Below are 19,933 nucleotides of genomic sequence, written 5' to 3'. Positions count from 1 at the left end.
ACTTAATTGTCTTCCTTGGATATAAAAAAACTAATGTAGAGGGAGGGGGAGGGAGGGGAAGGGGAGATGCTCGTGGGAATATGAAAAGTAACGAAGTTTTCTTTGTGGTTTGTTTTTGGTTGTGTTTTTGTTTTTCCCCCAAAAAACCCGCCCCGATTGCTAAGCAGTAGCCATACTGTTCACAAAATCCCAGTATCTAAAACAAAGGAGCGGTGAGGTGTACAACGGGAAACGACAGCCCGCTGCCTGTACCCAAAACGCACATTCCTTGAGGAAAACAGCGCTGTGTCACAGCCGCTTTTGCGGGAGACATGACTGGGGGGCAGAGCTGGGGGGGCCCACAGGACCTCACGAGTGGCCGGGTGCCCCCGCGGGGGCGGGGGAAGATGGAGCAGAGCCTTCCCGCCGCGGTACCCGGACTACAGCTCCCAGCGAGCATGGGCAAGAGCCGGGCTGCAGCCGGGGCACAAGTTATTCCCTGCCACTGAGATGTGTGTTGTGTGCACTGGTGATGCCCTGGAAACCAATCCTGTGTCTACCCTCGCATTCTTCCTCCCACCCTCTTCTCAGTTCTGGGCATGTGTGCCAAAGTCTTTGTCTTCCCTTCTTGGACTCAGTCCTTAATATGTGCTGTTTAGTAAAGGATCAGCAGTGAAATGCCAGCGTTTTGAAGTTTTGTCTTTGGGTTTTTAAGTCCGCATAAGGGCATAGTCAAGAGGGATTGGGACTTGCTGAGCAACCTCAGAAACAAATTACAAGAGTTAAGCAAGGGTCTGGAAACTTTCTATAGGGAAGTGGGGCAGGAGCTGAGTGTGCGCATGAACGTGATAGGGCTACTGATGTGAATATAATGGCAAGGTGGTTTTATCATTTATTCTCCAACTGGATTTCTCACAGTAGCACCCTCAACCCCCTGCCTTCCTCTGAGTCAGTCCAGAACAAAGCTGTTAGTTGAGCAAATGCTGGGGTTTGCTGGCACCCAGCCTGCTGAGGCACTGGCTGGAGCATGGGCAGCTTTTCCCAAGTACTGCTGAGTTGCCCCTGTGAAACCAGATGGAGCTGAGAGAGACTACCCATCCCACTTACGCCTCCAGTCACTGCTCTACAAGCCTCTTTTGGGGGAGGACAATCAGAATTTTCTCTCTCAAAGACTTGCTATTTCTGTCTACTATCACCTGAGCCCAGCAGACAGACGGCTGGGGGCCCACCCTGAGGTCTTTACATCAGTGGAAGGCACAATTAAAATCCCTGCACAGCAGATCTTCATGCAACACGATTTGGTGAAGATGACAGGGGCAAGTCATCACACATGCCTTCCCTTTGGTGTTTCCCAGATGGTGGCCAACAGAGCAGTCTGGCTTGGGACAAAGCTGTGAAAGCAGGTGAAGATAGCCTTTTCTTCCCCATGCCAGTCCCCTCTGCCTTTTTTTGTTACCTTTCTGTGTTAGCATTTCCTGCTCTGGTGGCAAAACATCCCCACTTCCCAAAAACTGGCAACTAGAGATAAACATCAGGCTGAGTCAGGCAACTCAGGTGTGAAATACATTTTAATTGAGTTTAGGGATCTGTAGTTTGTCTGTTGCTCAGCTGAGCATGGGCTGTCCAGGTGAATCAAACATCATGGGTGGAGGGGAGGGTGAAGGAGTGCAAGAGGGGAGGGAACAGAGAGAAAAAGGTCACAAGAAGCAAATGAGAGCATGGGTTTGTTAACGGATGTGCTTTAATATATTGCCCTGCTGTACTACGTGCTGAGAGAGAGACTGACAGCACACAAACGCACACACACGCACACCCAGAGTGAGACAGCAGTGCACTTCAACACTTAAGCTGCCGGCAAGCACAGCCCAACACGACACTGCCGGGGTGGAGGCGAGGGGTGCGCGGGTCCCACCGGGGCTCAGCGCAGACACACGCCTGGGGCACAGGGACGCCGTAGGCCAGGACACGTACACATACGTACACACATGCACAACGAGAGCGAGCCACTGGCAACACTCGGCTGGACACAGCCACGGGTGCGGCAGTGTCCGAGCACACCGGCCGACACAGAGATGGTCACCGCACATGCTTCGGTGCACAAGGGAGCACACCAGGCAGACACTCCCGTGCTCTGACACGTGAGTGGAGTGGCCCCAGCATGGCCCTGCACAAACAACAGAGACACACAATGCCCAGATCCAGGAATGCTTATGACCCCACAGCAAGGGACAGCGTGTAGGCTGCTCTCTCATCCTTCACCTGGGTACATCTAGCCAGGGATACCTGAACTCGAGGGGTTTCAAGGTGAGAGGAAACCAGGTGACAGAGTGGGGAGAAAGAGCAAAAAAGAGAGCAGTGGAGGGAAAGGGAGGTTCAGAGTCTGTGAGGTGGGAAAGAGCAGCAGGGTGGCTATGCCCTGGGGACAATGTTCAAAGAACACTTGGGTTGCGAAAGTTGTGTCCGGCAAAGCGTGCTTCATCGCCAAGCTCTTCCTCAATCCTGCAGGAGAGAGACAGCACACATCAGGCCCTTATAGTGAGGGAGCATTGGAGGCACCAGGGTGCTGGAAAGGCAGCTCATCAGCAGGAAGCTGACATGTGCCTGAGGAGAAGCTCAGCTCCTGCCAGCTGCTGTGACTGCAGGGCTCACCCTCATGCCAAGGAGGAGGAAAGGAGTCTGCCCCAGAGGCCTCCCCGGGATCATACTGTCATCTCTGTGCCTTGTCTTTGCAACATTTCACCCAAGAATCCCATCTATCATTGGGCTTTCAGCTTCTCCCACTCATTTGGTCCCTCCCCCATTCCCTCTTCTGCATTCCCATCCCTGGAGCCCCTTACCTCATGAGCTGGTTGTATTTAGCCAGGCGTTCAGACCTGCAGGGAGCACCCGTCTTTATCTGTAAAGCATTGCCCAAAGCCAACACTGTAAGACACTGTTATGACTTGTACCAGTTTCTCATGGCAGGGCAGGGGATTCTGTTTTGACACCGCTTTGCTTTCCTCCAGGCCTGTGCATGGCCTGGGTTTCACCTACCTGCCCAGTGCACAGTCCTACAACCAGATCAGCAATGAAAGTGTCTTCAGTCTCCCCAGATCGGTGGCTCACCATCACACCCCATCCATTCTCCTGGGCCAACTTGCAGCTGCAAGGAGTGAGAAATGCAGTCAGTAGCTCCTATTCCTACAGTTACCACCTGTAAAGGGTAACATTCAGGCACAGTCTACTCCCATTCTCAGCATCCTACACTTTGGTAGAGACACAAGTCTGTTCATCCAGTGCATAGCATGACACCTGGCTGTGGTTCATCACCAGCCCATTCACAGGAAAACAAGGGCAGTGGACTGGACTTACGCTTGGATGGCCTCTGTGACAGATCCAATCTGGTTGACTTTGAGCAGGAGGCAGTTGCAGGCTTTCTCTTCAACAGCTCGCTCGATGCGCTTAGGGTTTGTCACTGTCAGGTCATCTCCCACTATCTGAATCCCCACATTGGCAGTGAATTTAGACCAGGCCTCCCAGTCATCTTGGTCAAAGGGATCCTCAATGGAGACCACTGAAAGGACAACGGAAGAGGCACAAGTCAAAACTGCCTCCCTTCCCACCCCAAAAACACAGAGGGTTTGTGCCCGGCTGGCATGCAGCACCAGTACTGATTCCCTACAGCCCTGCACAGCAGCTCACCTGGGTAATCACGTACAAAGCTTTGGTAGAGATCGCCCAGCTCATCTCCAGAAATGTAGCGGCTTGGGTCATCTGGGGACTTGAAGTCCAGGTCATATTTGCCGTCACGGTAGAACTCGGAGGCTGCCACATCCATTCCAATGACGATCTTGTCTGTGTAGCCCGCCTTGTCAATAGCTTCCTTGAGCAGCTCCAGAGCTGAGAGGAGAATTGTGGTCAGGAGAGTCAGCCCATTCTGAGAGCTCCATCTTTTGGTGGGAGCCTCCCTTAGGAAGGTCCCTAGAGACGCTTAGAGTCTGGTGGTGTGATGGAGAAGTAGAAGACAGCCCAAAACACAACAGAAACATGACAAGGAGCTGTAGGGGCTGTGTCCAAAGGGACAAGGAAGAATTTAAATGCAATTCCACAGCTCAAAGACAAGTTTGTGAAAGGTCTTGTAAAAGTGTGCACACACATAAAAGGTTTGCATGGAGAGGCTATGACAGATCAAGGCCACCCCAAGGAGAAGGAGCTTAGAAACATTCCCTAACACAGGAGGTCAATGACACTGAGGCATCATCTTTTGAATCAGTCTAGGGAATGCTATGAGCTGGTCATAGAAACCCATAGTATTGCAGGCAGGGGTAACCCATCTCCATAGGACTCTCACCTTCGCTATTTTCCAGGATGTTGGGGGCAAAGCCTCCCTCATCACCCACATTGGTAGCATCTTTGCCATACTTCTCCTTGATGACGCTCTTGAGGTTGTGATAGACTTCAGCCCCAATGCGCATGGCATCACGGAAGCTTTCGGCTCCCACAGGCAGGATCATGAACTCCTGCATGGCCAGTTTGTTGCCTGCGTGGGAGCCTCCATTGATCACGTTGAAAGCCTAGAAGAGTCCATAAGAGAGAAGAAAGTGAGAGCTGAAGGAACCGGTCTTAGCACCCCTGAGAGGTGGCTCTCAGATGTGTCACCATGTCTGTTCATGCCATACCTCACAGGGTAACGTAAGCACATCAGCTACAACCATCAGACCAAAGACACATAACCCTGGACTCCTCCTTCCAGTAGTGGCTCAAAGAACATGGTTGGGGAGGATTTTCCCACCTGTTTCCCTCTCAGAGATCTCCTGAGCTATGTGTGTTTATTTGTGCTCTGTTTATCTGTACATAATTATCAACAATGATGTCAGTCTCTCTTCCAGGACTTTTCTTCTTTACCCTGAGAAAATTTTAGCATTCATAACTCCTTTTGAGAAAGCTTGTCAAGGCAGCTTCCCCTGGTGTGATGACCCATACACCCTTGTTTTGAACTGTGCCCCAGAGGGTTTGCATGATGCCCTCTGGTTCTTGTGCTAAGAATGAGATCTTTAGTCAGCCCCCCACCACAACTTCTACTGTATCCTCCTCAAGCCCTTTTTTTCCAATTGAAACTTGATGAATCTCGGGCCTCAGTTTGCTTCCGTGACAAGTGCAGTGCACTCAGCTGATATTTCAATCCCACATCCCTTCCTTATCTACCTCCCAACACCTTTGAAGTTTCTTTTGGAAACAACACTCCTTAGGAGCTTCTGAAGGTGGATGTCAAGGACAGAGGAGTCTTACTGGCACAGGAAGGATGAGGTCGGAGTTGCCAGCCAGGTCAGCGATGTGCCGGTACAGGGGCACATCCTTCTCTGCAGCTCCTGCCTTGCACACGGCCAGCGAAACTCCCAGGATAGCATTGGCACCAAACTTGGCTGTGGGCAAAGGAGGAGATTGACTTCAGGTGGCAACATCCTGCTCAGTGGGTGCCCTTGCCAGCCCAACCTAAGGCTCACCACAGCTTGGACAGTGCCCCCCACTCCAGCCCTGCAGCCTCCCATGCTTGTGATTTCCCAGCCAAAAAGGGGGATGAATTACATTTGTTCTCTGTGCCGTCCATCTCAAGCATCAGATTGTCTATCTTCTCTTGATCCACAACAGAGAGGCCCTGCAAGAAAGAAACGGCTCATGAGAAGGGGACGATTGGAAGAGCTGCTGGCTCTAGTGTGCAGGAAAGGAGGCGTTGATGGAGAAGCTGGGGGTACAAGGATCTTTTCAGCTTGGGGGAACATATACACACAAAGCTCTGGAAACTGGTGCCTTGGTATTTAGTCATGTTAGGTCACCCTGATGGTGTTGCTGCAGTGCAGTGTAGATGTACCCATGGTGGAGAGGGAGTCAGCTGCAGTCCAGTCAAGGCCATGCATTGCTGGGGACACAGGACTCCCTTGGGGATTTACCCAGCCTTTTGGCAGCTTCCAGGGAGCTTTGTAGTGCTGTGGTCACAGAGAAGCTAGGCAGAACAACAGGACATGCTCAACCTCAAGCAAGCGAATGTAGACTGGATGGAGCCATCCCCAGGAGTGAGGTGGAGAGCAAGATTAGACCCAACACAGGCAGCCCTGCACCATGCTGGGTATTTTTCAGGGGTGGAGAGAACTGGACTTTCAGCCAGAGCCAACCATGGGCTACATGGCGTGTAATATGTGGCTTCAGCTCAGCGCTCCTTAAAGCAGGCTCCAGGTCTCCAGGTGTAAAGAGGCTGCAGATGTGACACCACTGCTCTGCAAGGCTGTGCCAGACCCTGCACGATACAGCCATTGCTCATCACACCAGGATGAGGCCACAGATGTGTGGATGTGATTCAGTGCTTGAGGGGGAGCACAGCTGAAAGAGGGGGTGAGCTCTACAGGGAGCACAGAGGGGACTAGTTAGGCTACACAGAGGCTGCAGTGGACCAGGAAGAGTTAAATCCTTCCCTCCCAGAGAAAAGATTGCTGTGGACACACACAGGCATGGAGGGCAGGAGGGCTGTGCCCAGGTTCACAGAGAGCATTGCTATGTCTGTTAACCCAGTGAGATGAAGAGAGGTAGAGACAGAGATCAGGGGACAGAGGCAGACCAGAGTAAGCGTTGGACAAGGGAGAACAAAGAGAAATCCTTACAGAGCCCACGAGAGCTGGGGCGACAGTGCTGTTGATATGATCCACGGCCTGCAGGACCCCTAAAGAAGGGAAGAGGCAGAGAAAGAAAGAGAGAGAGAGAGTGAGGCAGAGAGAAGAGTAGAAAGAGGGAGGAAGAGGACCAATAGACTGAGAGAGGGAGACAGCGAGGGAAGATCAAGGCCTGATCTTTCACTTTACGCCAGGTCTGTGCCTCTGTGGTCTTCCTGAGGGCAGTGGGACACATGTGTCACAGCAATGTGTGGACAGTCCTCTCCAGCAGATCCCCATGCACAGGCAGCCCTGAGGATGAGCTGTGGAGCAGGTATTTCCCCACCTTTTCCAAGGAAACGTGACTTGTCATTGTCTCGCAGCTCCAGCGCTTCATAGATACCAGTTGACGCTCCACTGGGGACGGCTGCTCGAAACATGCCTGGGAAACAGAAAAACAGGGGTGTGAGACAAGCAGAGGGTGATGAGGAAAAACCGTCATGCACCTGATTCTGCCTGCTTTCATAGGAAAGGATGCGGCAACTGCTTGTGCAAATGGATGGCCCCACTGGCTGGCTGCTCATGCCTGGTCTTCCCAGAGGTGGAGCACCTCAGTGGCAGAAAGAGATGCACCCAGGACTTCTAGGCTGAGGAAGCTGGGTGTCAGGCATCCAGAGATTCATACTGATCCCAGAACTGTGTGTGATGAGTGGAAGTCTGGTTCTTCAGCCCTCCTCCTAATTCCAGAGGCAGCCTGACTCACAGGCACCCTCAGCTTCCTCTCCCTCAGATGGAGGTTTCTACCTCACTGGAGAAGGAAGGCAATAGTTGCATGTCTGCTGTGACCTCACCCCTCAGCCCAAGTAGTTTTGGGGCCAGTGCAAATGTAGGTCTTCCAGATGAGACCCATGCATGGACATAGCTGCGCAGAGATCTCAGGAACAAAGCTTTACCCCTGCCATGAGCATGGCCGTGGATATGCTACCAAACTTCTACTATGCCCCAGGACTAAAAGCATAGCTGCAGCAGAGGTATGATGAGGAGATGCAGACATTAATGATAAAAAGAGCTTCCGTCCCTGCTACGAGAAGGGGTGTGGCTCAAGTCCCATACAGGACAGCCAGCTGTCTTGTTGTGATTTGCCTGGCACATGTCCAGAGTTGCTGAGCACAGGCACAAGCAGAGCCACGAGCAGAGTTTTGGTCTCTGCCTCTTCCCCTGGTTTGTTGTCTGCTGGGGGTTCACCAGTGAGGACCCACCATTTTCTTGGCATGCCAGGTTGCTCCACAGCACCAGCTCTTCCAGAGTGGGCAGGGTTTGCCCTCCATCTCTTATCCTCACCCGCATACCTTTGTGTGTGTAGAGGTCCACCTCAACAGTGGGGTTCCCACGGGAGTCCAGGATCTCACGGGCATGGATCCTCTCGACTGCCATGGTGAGTCTGTGGAGAGGAGAGAACAGGATACGTTCAGCTCTGAGAGGCTCCAGGATGTGGTGCTCATCCCTTCTATGTCTAGACTGACAGAAGGGAATTCAAAGAAATTTGGGCTAAAACTATTTGCCCCAGGAAATTTAGAAATTCACCCAGACTACAATAATCTATTAACATTTTCCAGGAACTGGCTATCTATTCGAATTTACTCTGTTCCTCTACTGCAGCTGACAAACTGGGAGCACTCTGCCTCCCTCTCTGCGTCAGAGCAGAGCACCCAATATAAGCCTGGATGGCAGGGATGGGGAGGGTGCCACGGGCAGCAAAGAGAGAGGGATCAGCTGGTGCAGTGAGGAGGTGCCCCTGGCTGTGGTGTCAAGGACGGGGCAGCAGGTCCTGGCATCTCCTGTCCCCTTGCCGGGAGGCAAGGACAGCGCCTACCAGACCAGATAGCAAGTGGCTGCTGTGTCTCTGTGCAGCGAACAGGGAGCAGCTGAGCATGATGGGCAGGGCAGGGGGGCAGCCAGCCAGGGGGGACCTCCAGCTCCTCTCCAGCCAATGGTGGGAGAGCCATCCCAGCTTGGCTGTCCCAGACCCCACACTGCCTGTGCCATGTCCCCCTTGGCAAAGCGCCTGCTCAGCCTCCCTGTGTCCCCTATGAGCTGCAGGGTCAGGCTGTGCCAAGGTGGCAGGAGCATGGAGGAGCAGCCTGAAGAGCCATCTAGCTGAAGGTTGTGGTGCCTCAGATGTGGCAAAGAGCGCTCTGAAGGGAGGGGGGACCTGGCCCAGCTGCCAGCCCTTCACTCTGCTCCTGAGGCAGGGAAACAGTTAAGACTCTGGGCTGGATCACTGTTGGATGGGGGGTTGAGGAAGCCTAGCATTTTGGGGGCACCTGGTTAAACCTGAAGTAGAAAATATGCTGGTGAGTAATGATGACTGTTTGAAAGAACTTCTATTGCTGAAGTTTGCTCTCTAAGGGTTCCAAATCAGCTCATTCCCCTTATGTCAGCGTTGTCATTCCCCTGGCTGTGGGGCTGTGCAATGCCAGGGTGCTGCAATGAGGTGTGTGTCCCCCCATGCTCCCAGCACTGCCAAGTTTTCTTTCCCTGGCTCGCACAGATGATTCTCTCAGCCCTGAGCAGGGCTGGCAGAGGCCAGAGTAGCCATGGAGCCCCAGCCAGGACCTCCCCACGGTGTGTGTGAGCAGGGATGTAGCCAGCACAGGCTGCAAATGAGCTTGAGCCACCACATCACATCACTGAGGGGAGCTGAGAAGCAGGATGGGGAAGCTGGAGTCAACAGTCGACGCCACTGCCCCGGGTGGGTGGAAATCACAAGGCTGTGAGGAAATCGTGCTGCTGCTATGAAGTTTCAGTCAGAGCTTCTTGTGTGAGGTGTTTCAGTCAGTGACTCCAGGGCTCTCTGGAGCCTGCACAGGGCCCTCCACCGTGTCCATCTGGGCTGGGATCCCCCATCAGCCGTTTTGGCAGTGCTCCTCACGCCATCTGGCACACGCCACAGGAACTTCCTCCAGAGTTGTGCCGGCGCAGCCAGCCGCGAGCTTCCTTTGCAGCAGTGTCCTGGCTGTGCCTCAATAGCTGCCATGGGGTACAGAGGGACAGGACCTCGCTTAAAGTCATCTTTGACAGCACGCCTGTGCCAGATGCTGTACCTCTCTGCTTATGTGGTCACGTTGTGCCGGGTCACATCCCTGTGGTCACATCCACCTGCCCCTCTTGGAGCCAGATATGAGGAAGTCAAATGACAAGCCCAAATCCAGCCTTGCCTGCTCCGCCCCATCACTTACATGATCCTCTCTCCCTTGTAGTCCTTTAAACCCTTTTCTCCACTTGTGTTGCTGTCCCTTGTCCCCTGCATTTGCTCTCTTTTGAACAGAACCAGCCTGAAATCCCTGGTATCAGCTGCACTGTCCTGAAAGGAGGTCAGAGGCGGATAAGCTGGGATAAGGGATTGGGATGGAGCCATAGCTGGGAAGCCACAGACCACATCCAGGAAGAGAGAGGAGGCTGTGCAGCCCCCGTGAACAGGGGCTGGGCAGCGTGCTCTGGAAGGCTGGTGCTGCTGCAATGCCTTCCTGTGGAGCTGGTGCTGGCAGCAATTCCCTGTCCGTGCCAGGCCAGCACGATGAAGACCTTTCCCACCAGTCCCGTGTGTTACTGCGATTCCCCCGGGCTGGGCACTGCTCCCAGGAAGCCCGCACTGCTGCAGTGCCGTGACTGATGCAGCTATTGCTTGCCTGACTGTCACCTCCTCTCTCTGCTCTCCCGCTCCCCTGTGGTGTGGGGCTGTGCAAATACGAAAACATCCCCTCTCTCCCTCCCTCTCCCTGAGCGCCCATGTTTATGTCAACACCTGGAGAGACTGGGGGGGCTGGTCCGCTCTGAGGCTGGATCCTTTCCCCAGCGGTGCCCAGACTGAGCGTTGCCTTCAACCTACTACCACCTCCTCCCCCGGGGAAAGCTCCATCCCGCAGCACCTCCCGACAGTGCCCTTGGGAGCACCACCTATCCTCGTTGGTTGCCCCCCCCCCGCCGCAATTCCCTGGGTTCACGTCTGAAATGATGATTGCCGGGAGGGGAAAGGAGGGGGGGGGGGGGTGCTGGGAGGGAAGGAGGGAGTACCTGAAATTAAAATATGAAAGAAAAGTCAGAAGGATGGGGGTGAGGTGGGATGAGAGAGGTGGGAGGAGCAGGGGGAGGAAGTGAGGGGAGTTGAATTGTTAATGCCGCTCACTGTGGTCTTCTCCGCAGGGACCCCAAAGTGCGTGGGGTTTGGGGGGCACAAGGTGGGCAGCAAAAACATGCACGCAGTGAGGGGTGTGCTGGCCGTGGGGAGACACTTACCTTCCTAGGGCAGGGGTGGACGAGAGATTGAGAAAGTGTTGGTAGAAAGGAGAGAGGATGAAGCTGAGGAAGGATGCAGGACCTCAAGGCGAGATGATGTGTCCTCTAAGCCAACGGTGGCGGCGGCAGCAGGATGGAGACGCCCCTGATAGGGCCGGGACAGCAGCATGTGACCCAGAGCTGCGATGAGTCAGGATTTAGCAAAGCTTAGCAAACAGCACGTAGGGGATGGAGAGACAGAGAGAGGCAGGCAGCAAGGGATAGACGTAGACAGATGAGGGTGAGAGAGCCAGTGAATATGAGTGGGTGTGCAGGATAAACAATCCCAGTCACTCCAGACTCATTAATTATTTTTATTCAAATCAGAAAATCTTGCAGGGTTCTTAGGAACCAAATAGAACCACAGAACCTGTAACTCTCCCCTTTCCCCTCTCAGGCCTACTGAGAATAGAACATAGTGCAGTGACTGCAAAAACACTGCAGTGCCTCAGGGCAGCTTCCTGGACCAGCACTCCTCTTTTCTCCAGAGGCAGAATGAAGTGAAGCTGGTACCTACAGCTCTCACTTTCCCAGCCTCACTCACATATGGGGAAAGGCATCACTGCATCTTGACAGCCTCTGGGAACAGGTGTTAAAAACGGTCACTCAGTCACTGTATCCTCAAGAGATTCCTTCCTTTTCTGAAGAAGGGAGGAGAGAGAAGTTAATGACTCCATGCCCAATGTCTCTTCCCCTTTCACTGCTCTCCTTTGCTAGCGGGGTCAGAAATGGCAGCAGGGTTGCATGCTGGCCACCGCAACAAGGTTGCAAAGCCTGGCCTCTTTTTCAGGCTCTCATGCTCTTGAGACTGACATCCCTCACACTTCTCATGTAATATAGTGGAGAAGAGGCTTTATCAGCGTGCTTGGTCCTTTTTCTTTCTCTTCACCTCCTTCTAATCCCTGCACTGTGTTGTTCTCACCTTTTCTTTTTCCTTCCTTGTCTGACGGATATTCCTCGCCTCTTCCCACTCCTCTTCCTCAACTGATTCCTTGTCGAGGCGTTGCAGCTGTGACAGCCGGGACAGGACCTCCAGCCGGTAATTGGGTTCTTTGGCACATGGATTGTCCATCAGCACCAGTGCATGCAGCATGGGGAGAACCTGCAGCTTTTCTACCTCCTGAAAGCTTTTGATCCCATTGCTCCTGAAGAAAAGGAAGCACAGAGAGCAGGGGAAGGAGACTCATGCAAGTAGTGAAATCCATTTGGAACAGTAAGTGGACAAGACAGAAAAAGCAAAATTTAGCAGCATGAGGGACTATAGATCACAGATCTGTCACCTAAGATCCAGATCTGTCTGCAGCTCCCCAGACTGAGGGACAAAAAGCACATCTCCTCTGGATTCCTCTGTGCTCAGACAGTCCATTGAACCATGTGACATGTCACATGCCGAGAACTAAAGGGCGTTTGCAGGCAGAACACTGAGAACATGCTTTGAGGAACCCAGCTAACTTATGGCAAAGAATGAAGAGCCTGAGGTGGGGTATGAGAATGACTGGAGAGGCTGATATTTTCTAAGAAGCCCAGGAAAGGCTGTTAAAATGCCTGAATACTAGTTCAAGATGATAAATATCCTTAACGGGTGTTCAGCAGCTAAGCTGGGCACAACCCATCCCTACAGGTCTTCAACTTCCAAAAAAAACCTAGAAAACCCTAAGGATCTAAATGGGAGTGCAGTCTGATGGAGGGATCTCTGGTCTCAACACAGAGCAGGCAGGACCCACCGTAGATTGAGGTACTGCAGGCACTTCATGCTATCAGAGAATCCATCCAGGGCCTCAAGCTTGTTGTCACGCAGGTGCAGAGTCTCCAGCTGCTCAAACTCCTCAAGGCCTTCAAGGCTGCAAATGGTGTTCTTGGCCTGAGCACCAGGGATGCAGGAAGAGAGAAGGAAAATGGGGGCACACAGGAGAGGGAACAGCAGTTATTTCTGGCCTTTAAATCTCTTTCTATCCTTCAGACTCCCTACCACTCATAACACAGACTTGTCTGAAGCGCAGTCAGGTAGTTCAGGGTCTTGCAAAGTGGGTTCTCAGGATTCAGATTCAAGGACCAAAAGTTTGCTGAAAAAAAGTTTCCTGGAGCATCACTTGGTGTCTGAGACAAAACCACATCAGGTGAATACTCCACTGCCAGCACAGCACCCCCTTCCATGGCAGTGCCAAATATGAGCCTCAGAGAGAGCAACAGTATGGAGGAGAAAGTACACCTGAGACTAAAATTAATGTGTTTAAAGGATGAGTAACCAGCCCCTCTCAGTCACACAGTCCATGCAGGCCAGGCACCTTCCAGTAGCTGCTTCTCTTGTGGGCAAAATCTATGACTAAGGAGTCCCTTCTACTCCTCTGGGCTGTGTCTTACTTCAGGAAGTTTAAAATTCCCCATAACTGAATTTCATTCACTTCACTGGGTTAACGAAGCAGGGAATCTGAATTTCGGGTACCAGTTTCACAGCAGGATTTCGGCTAGAAAAGACCACTAGAGGTCTCCTGCCCAAGCGAAGGCTCCCCACGGTGCCAGCGCCTACACTCTGCTCTGTCAGGCTGTTCACTGCCTTGTGCAGCCAAGTTCGGAGTATCCCGGGTAATTATCGTCTCCCTGCCACAGGGCTTTCCTTGCCGATGTGGCTCGGGACTGCAGTCGCTAAGGGTACTGACACCTGAATTGAAAACGAGGGTGTGAGGTGTTGTTGTGCTCTCTCTTCCTCATAGACACCCAAGAAATGACATGGGCAATACCTGAGACTAAAAAAGGGGCGCAGGCTGAACTGGTGGGATAGGAGAACATTTTAGGGCTGAGTCACTCTACAGACATTGTAGAAAAGGAGGATTTTAATAGAAACTGGATAAAGGAGAATCTGGACCAGCTGGGCCAAGTAAAAGGAGTAACACCAGGACAAAAAGAGGAAAGTTGGATGTTTAGTGAAGGCCATGTGAGCAGATGTAACAGTCAGGAAGGATTAGGACATTGTGCCTCAGAGAAAATCATGACCTGATCACTGGTTTATAAAAAGAATAGTAACCTCCCATCACACTCACTTTCTTCATCACTTCAGTGTGAATTGTTTTACCAGCTCTGGCCTTGCAAGCACTAGCAGGACAATGCAGAATGGATATTTTGCAGAATTGTTTCATTTTTTTCCCCTAAATAAAACAACATTCTGTCTGACATGCCATCACCTTCCCTTAGATACCAGTTCTTCACCCAGATATGATGCCACTGTTTCTTACGGAAAGGTACCATACATTACCCATTATTTCCTCCCCCATCCCTGCACACTCCACCTTTCTCAGGTTAGCCTTTGCCACCACTGCTGCACCATACCAGGAGCTAACAGAGCCCTACTGTGACCCTCAACAATGATGCAAGTGCCACATGGTACACAGCCAACTTGTAGTCTTCCTAGTACATACCCCTTTTTACATACTAAATTTCATCTGCAGCTATGTCATACATTAACCAAACGTGGTTCAGTTCCTTAAATTGAAAAAAACCCTTTTAAATTGAAAAAAAACGCCATTGTCTTGTATCCTTTCCTTGAGGCATCAGCTGCACTTACCCAAGGCTGAAGTAACACCGAAGTCTTTACACAGAAACCAAAGCATTTCCCTGCAAAATGATTTACTGAGCAAGTAGACATGGGAAACAAATTCAAGCCCCAAAGATTCTTGAGAATCAGTTGTTCTAGTTATAACAGTCACCCCTTGCAATTTTCCTGTTTCACATGGGCAGCTCAGAAACTCCTCAGTCATGCCAGGAACCTTCCTTCAATACAGATGCTCTGTTTGCTTTCCTGCAATAACTCACTAAGGTGACTGGGTATGCTTTGAAACGCTGTACTGGATCTAGTAACTTATCCACTTCCTCCATTCTTGGAGCACCTCCAGTCATAAAATCCTAGTTTTCCATCAGAAAATTGCAGGCAATCTCAGCAAGCAATCTCCTTCAGTGTTTTCTGCTGGGAATCTTGATTAAAAGAAGCCACGTAGTTTTTCAAAGCCTTTATCATATTTAATTGCTTTTCAAGAGGTAGTGATTCAGGACATCTGTTTAGTCTTTGCAAGCTGTAGCACAGTGTGATGCATGGGGCTAAGCCATACATACTCTCTTCACTTGCATCTCAAGGAGTAAATGCTTCCTTGAAGTAATTGTTTATGGTATCAAGAAACACCTTCTTCTATCTTAATTTCACTGCAATATTGAATCAATTTCTTTTTTGGCAGCTGTAGGTGTGAATCATATAATTTTGCTGGCTTTAAACCAGTATTTGATTAAGCCCATCAGAGAGAAGAGGCATTGCCTCCCTTTGTCACCCAAAGAGCAAAGCTGTTGCTTTGCCCAATGATCTCCATTGGTACCAGGGCACATGGAATACAAGTGTGCCCAATTTCCCTCCTGCAGGAGGCTGTGAGGGAAGAACCCAATGCACTGAACATCGACTCTGTGATTTGTGGTTTGTGGCCGCTCCCGCTATCTGGGCTGCAGGTGCAGCAGCTCTGTCCCACGCCCCAGGCTGGCTGATCCCTTACCAGATAGAGCTTCTTGAGCTTGGTAACACCAAGCCCTGCTGTGGTCTTTATCTTATTTCCTCGAAGCTCCAGGACTTGCAGGCTGAACAACTGGTCGTGACTCAGGCCCAGCACTGTCTGGATTTTGTTTTCTGAGTGCCAGAGGAAGAAGAAACAAGAAAATTAATCCCACCTTTCCAAAAGAGTGTCCTCACAAGAATGAAGAGAGGTGGCTGTATCACCTTTCAGGCTGAGGCTGGCTAGGAGGGGGTGAGTAATGCCCTCCAAATCCACGATGCAGTTGCAATCAAAGCTGATGACTTGGAGGTAGGGCAGCTCCTGCATGCTGGCACTAGTGAGTAGATTCCTATCGACCTTCAGCCAAAGCAGCTGGGTTAGGCTGCTCAGTGGGGCCAAATCTTTCAGCTTGTTCTTTGACAAATCCACATAGCGCAGGTGAATGAAGCGTTCAAGGAGACTGATGTCTGTCAAGCCCCTGGGGAAGGGCAAATGAGAATAAAATATAATATTTCTCATATTTCCCCACTACCTTCTTTTGGGTTGCTCCTTGCCACTACTGGAGGGACAGCAACCTTCTCTCCTAATTCCGTGTTGTCCTAGAAAACCTTGATGAGAGAAGGAAGAAAAAGGCAGGTGATAGTGACAGGCCTGTAAGCAATGACAAATGATAAGACTGGACCTGCTTTCCTGGCAAAGGGAGTACTTATTCACATTGAATTGTATCTGTCAGGACAACCAGAACAGAGAAAAAGGTAAATTTTGGGGAGGGGTCTGTTAGACACAAAGGACTGTGTGAAAGGACTTTCCTAGTGTAAAAAAGAGTGGGTGAGATACCCTGTGAGGCTGCTGAAAGAAACAGCCTTAAGGCAGCCCTATCTAGGTGGCTGTGCTACTGGAGGCTGAGGCTCCAAACTGTCCCAAGGCCATTGTGACACAGTACTTACTGCTGCCTGCCTTAAAGGTTAGCATTTATGAGGACAGATATCAATGGATATTTCTCAAATGCCTGTAGGGCACATTCTGTTCAGGTCCCCCTAGGAGAGCACAGTCCAGAGTGATGGACAGGCTGCCGTCAGCCTTGGGGGACACTGATGTTCCCAGCGGTGTGTCTGGCCGTGGAGGAGGCAGTGCCCCGGCCAGGGCTGAGGATGGACAGACTATGTTGAGGCACAGACTGGAATCCAGGCGGCTGGAGAGCAGGGCCTGGATACACTCCTACCCCACATGGCCGGTCACCAGCTTGCAGCACAGCAGCTCCACGGCCACGAAGTAAGGGGCTTCTGCCGGCTCAGACATTGCACACTCACTTGTCTTTGGCTTCAAACTTCACGTAGGCATAGGCCAGCCCGTTGCCGGTCGTACTGAGGAGAGAGAGGCCCTCCTTGAGGACTTCCTCCGTCAGGGGACAGGCAGCCGGCTCCTGGGAGAGAAAGAGAGAGCACAACGCCAGCACTGGCCCAAACACAGCCAGGCGGTGCTGAAGGCCTCTCCCTCACCTCTTCTTCCTTCTCCTCATCCTCTTCCTTCTCCTCATCCTCCTCCTTCTCCTCCGCCTCTTCCCCCTCAGGCTCCTCGCCCTCCATCCTCCCGGGTCAGGCGGCGCTCGCCTCCTCCCGCGGCGGCCGCTCGCTGCGGCCCGGCCGCTGCCATGGGAACGGGGGCGGGCCCGCCGCTCTCCCCGGCGCCGCGTCCCCGGGGCTCCGAAAGCTCCGAGCGTGTCCCGCCCTCACTCGTGCGATCCCACTTCACCTTCCCAGCTGAGTGACATCTGCAACTGTGAGCGTATCCAGAGAACCGAAGGATTTTTTCGCTGGGAAGGGACCTCTGTGCTCACCTCAGCTCAAAACGGGGCCGGTTCAGAGTCAGGCAGGGCTGCACACGGTGGTGGGCACTCGGGCGGTGAATGCCTAACCAACTCTTAACTTACCTCTGGTAAATGTTTAATTGACACGTTGAGCAGAATTAGCCTTGGGCTGTGCATGAAGCCTCCCCGAATATGATCAGCTGGATGCTAGGACGGGTTTTTTGGAATGCACTGCTCCAGCCCTGTCCTCCAGACTGTGGAGCTGGGAAGGGTTGAGGCCGCCCGTGCCCAGCCGATGCCAACAGCGCCGGGTGTTTACCAGCCGGGAACGCTACTCAGAGCCGACGGTCACCACTGGTTTCAAGTTAATACAAAGTCCAAGGCTCTGCTGGCTTTCCCTTCAGTGCACTTTGCTCCTTTGCAGTGCCTGGGTAACACTAGTGCTAGATAAGCTGATCCAAGCAGAGCTCCTCACACCACCATCATCCACCACTCCCCCTGCAAAGCACCCCTGCACTTAGGGCTGCACAGCAAGCTGCAATCTATGTCCCCTGCCTTGTCCTGCTAGACTCCTCAATGCCGACTTCTTCTGTGCTATACATATAAATTCACTCCCTGCTCATTATCACACAACCACAGAATGGTTTGAATTGGAAAGAACCTCAAAATTCAGCTCATCTCAGCTCCCCTGTCATGGGCAGGGATGTCACCTGCTAGACCAGGTTGCTCCATCCAACCTGGCCTTGAACACCTCCAAGGATGGGGTAGCCACAACTCATCTGGACAACCTGTTTCAGTGCCTCACCACCCTCAGAGTAAAGAATTATTATGAGCACTTCCTTTCCCGCCTTTGCTTCCTGCCCTAAACATCCCCTAATTACAGAAGGAAACACAAATCTTTAAACTAGATAAATTTTATTTAGATTATATATATATTCCAAACCTAATTATACTGATAATTCAGGACAGTATGTGCTATAAAGCAGCCTGCACACCCACAGAGGAGTACAGGGTGATGGTGGCAGGAGGGAGAGCCCAAGCAGTGCCCACCAGGCTGCTTCCAGGCCCATCCCAGGAGCCATCACCCACTAAAAGCCCATTTTGAGGGGCACAATGGCAGATGGGAACCCAAAACAGGGACTCAAAGAAAGTAACACCCTGTCCAGCTCCATCCCAGGGGAGCCTCAGTCCCAGAGCACCTTTAGGATTGGGGGTGTAGCTGTGTTCAGGGGTGTGGTACCCAGGATGGGATGCAGGGGAAGAGCATTTTGGGGATTGCACAGGACTCTTTAGGGAGGGATTAGGGCAGGAACCAGGGGTGATCTAGGGGACATAGAGAAACAAATATAGCATACAGGAATAAATAAAGGCAGTCACACGTAAATGGTTTGTGATGGTTTGTCCATGTCCTGCACCTGATCAGTGCAGCTCTTCCTGTTCTTCTCATTAAACTCCTTTTGCACTTTGCCTTGGGTGAGGAACTTGTGGCCAGAGCACCACAGGGAGTTGGCTGCTGGGGGGCTGGAGAGGTTGGGATTGAGGGGCAGCTACTGGGCACTGCCTGAGCAGAGCTGCTGCAAGGAGACACACTGTACATGTGTGTAAACACCTCTGTAAATACACAGATATACACAGACACTCACTAGTGCACCTCCATCCTGCTCAGCTGGAGCAGGGTGTGGGATGAGGCTGCCAGTGCTGTGTGGGAGTGTGCTGTGTGGCTGGATGTGTAATCTGTGTGGCCAGCCATAGCTATGTTTAAGTGGACTACATTCAGAGTCACAAAATACTCTGAGTTTAAAGGGACACCCACAAGGATCATTAAGTCCAACGTGTGTGTGTTGCCTACTGGGAATACAAGCTCAGCCTGGCTATTGTTTGGGGCTGAGGAGCCATCGCAGCCTCTCTCAGACTGTCACAACTGGCACAATGCATTTTTCTCCAACAGCAACCTGTTTAGCATCCAACCACTACAGTTTGTTGTAAGGATCTGGCAATATTTCCATTCCAGAGAACTGCAGTCCTGCCAGAAAGCAGACAAAAAGAAGAGAAACAAGATCTGGCACTCCTGCTGATACAGAAATTATTTTCCATGGTTTATTCCTCATTAAATGAATGTTTTCATGCCTCTGCATTCTCTCAAAGCAGCAAGATCAATGCCCAGCTCCCATCTGTTTTCTTCTATGTAGGTCACTCTCCTGGGCTCTTGTGTTGTGGGCAGGGCTGGGCAGGAACGGGAGCTGACAGCAGAGCTGCAGCCAGTGGCCCATCCCTCAGTGATTGTACCCAGTCCCTGCAGCCTTAGGACCACTGTGTGCCCCTGCTGCCATCACTGCTGTTCTGGTCAGTACGACCCAATGGCATCAAACTCAGGCCCAACAGCCTCTCAGAAACACATGCTCTCGTTGCAGAAAACAGTTTTCAGATTTTTTTTTTTGCCTTTGAATTATCCTCCTCCTTTCCACATCACTCCATACACGTACAGAGCTGCCATATCCTTGCTGCTGTCAGGCTCTTCCTTCTCAGATCACCTGATATCCTCTAGGAAGCAGATACCTCCCAGCCAGCTGGGCAGCAGGAAGCTCCTCCAGCAATAGGGCAGGAGGCCCCACAGCATCAAGGAGGCTTTTTCATCCTTGCTCCACAGCTCCTGTCTCTCCTCCCTC

General features: G+C 51.8%; 2 protein-coding genes across 3 annotated transcripts; both read right to left on the bottom strand.

The window, feature by feature from the left end:
• Nucleotides 1-1,529: 1,529 nt before the first annotated feature.
• ENO2 (enolase 2) lies at nucleotides 1,530-11,076 on the bottom strand. The gene is made up of 12 exons (XM_033053208.2): nucleotides 10,896-11,076; nucleotides 7,949-8,040; nucleotides 6,946-7,041; nucleotides 6,612-6,670; nucleotides 5,545-5,614; nucleotides 5,248-5,381; nucleotides 4,310-4,532; nucleotides 3,661-3,858; nucleotides 3,331-3,532; nucleotides 3,013-3,121; nucleotides 2,817-2,875; nucleotides 1,530-2,478 (listed from the first exon to the last, which is right to left on the bottom strand). Exons 2-12 carry the CDS (start codon nucleotides 8,031-8,033, stop codon nucleotides 2,409-2,411), a joined length of 1,305 nt encoding a protein of 434 aa, XP_032909099.1. The 5' UTR covers nucleotides 8,034-8,040; nucleotides 10,896-11,076; the 3' UTR covers nucleotides 1,530-2,408.
• A 152-nt stretch (nucleotides 11,077-11,228) lies between these two features.
• On the bottom strand, nucleotides 11,229-17,096 carry LRRC23 (leucine rich repeat containing 23). 2 transcript variants are annotated; one of them, XM_033053209.1, is made up of 7 exons: nucleotides 16,960-17,096; nucleotides 16,771-16,883; nucleotides 15,685-15,938; nucleotides 15,464-15,594; nucleotides 12,659-12,795; nucleotides 11,857-12,079; nucleotides 11,229-11,575 (listed from the first exon to the last, which is right to left on the bottom strand). In XM_033053209.1, exons 1-7 carry the CDS (start codon nucleotides 17,044-17,046, stop codon nucleotides 11,537-11,539), a joined length of 984 nt encoding a protein of 327 aa, XP_032909100.1. In that variant the 5' UTR covers nucleotides 17,047-17,096; the 3' UTR covers nucleotides 11,229-11,536. The 2 variants fall into 2 exon arrangements, with proteins under 2 accessions (XP_032909100.1, XP_032909101.1); XM_033053210.1 differs by having other exon boundaries at nucleotides 11,857-12,076.
• Between the last annotated feature and the right edge of the window lie 2,837 nt (nucleotides 17,097-19,933).

This window comes from Catharus ustulatus, chromosome 2, assembly GCF_009819885.2.
Source record: "Catharus ustulatus isolate bCatUst1 chromosome 2, bCatUst1.pri.v2, whole genome shotgun sequence".
NCBI lineage: Eukaryota > Metazoa > Chordata > Aves > Passeriformes > Turdidae > Catharus > Catharus ustulatus.
Note: the sequence above shows the minus strand (reverse complement) of the source record. Positions and strands in the feature narration are given on the sequence as shown.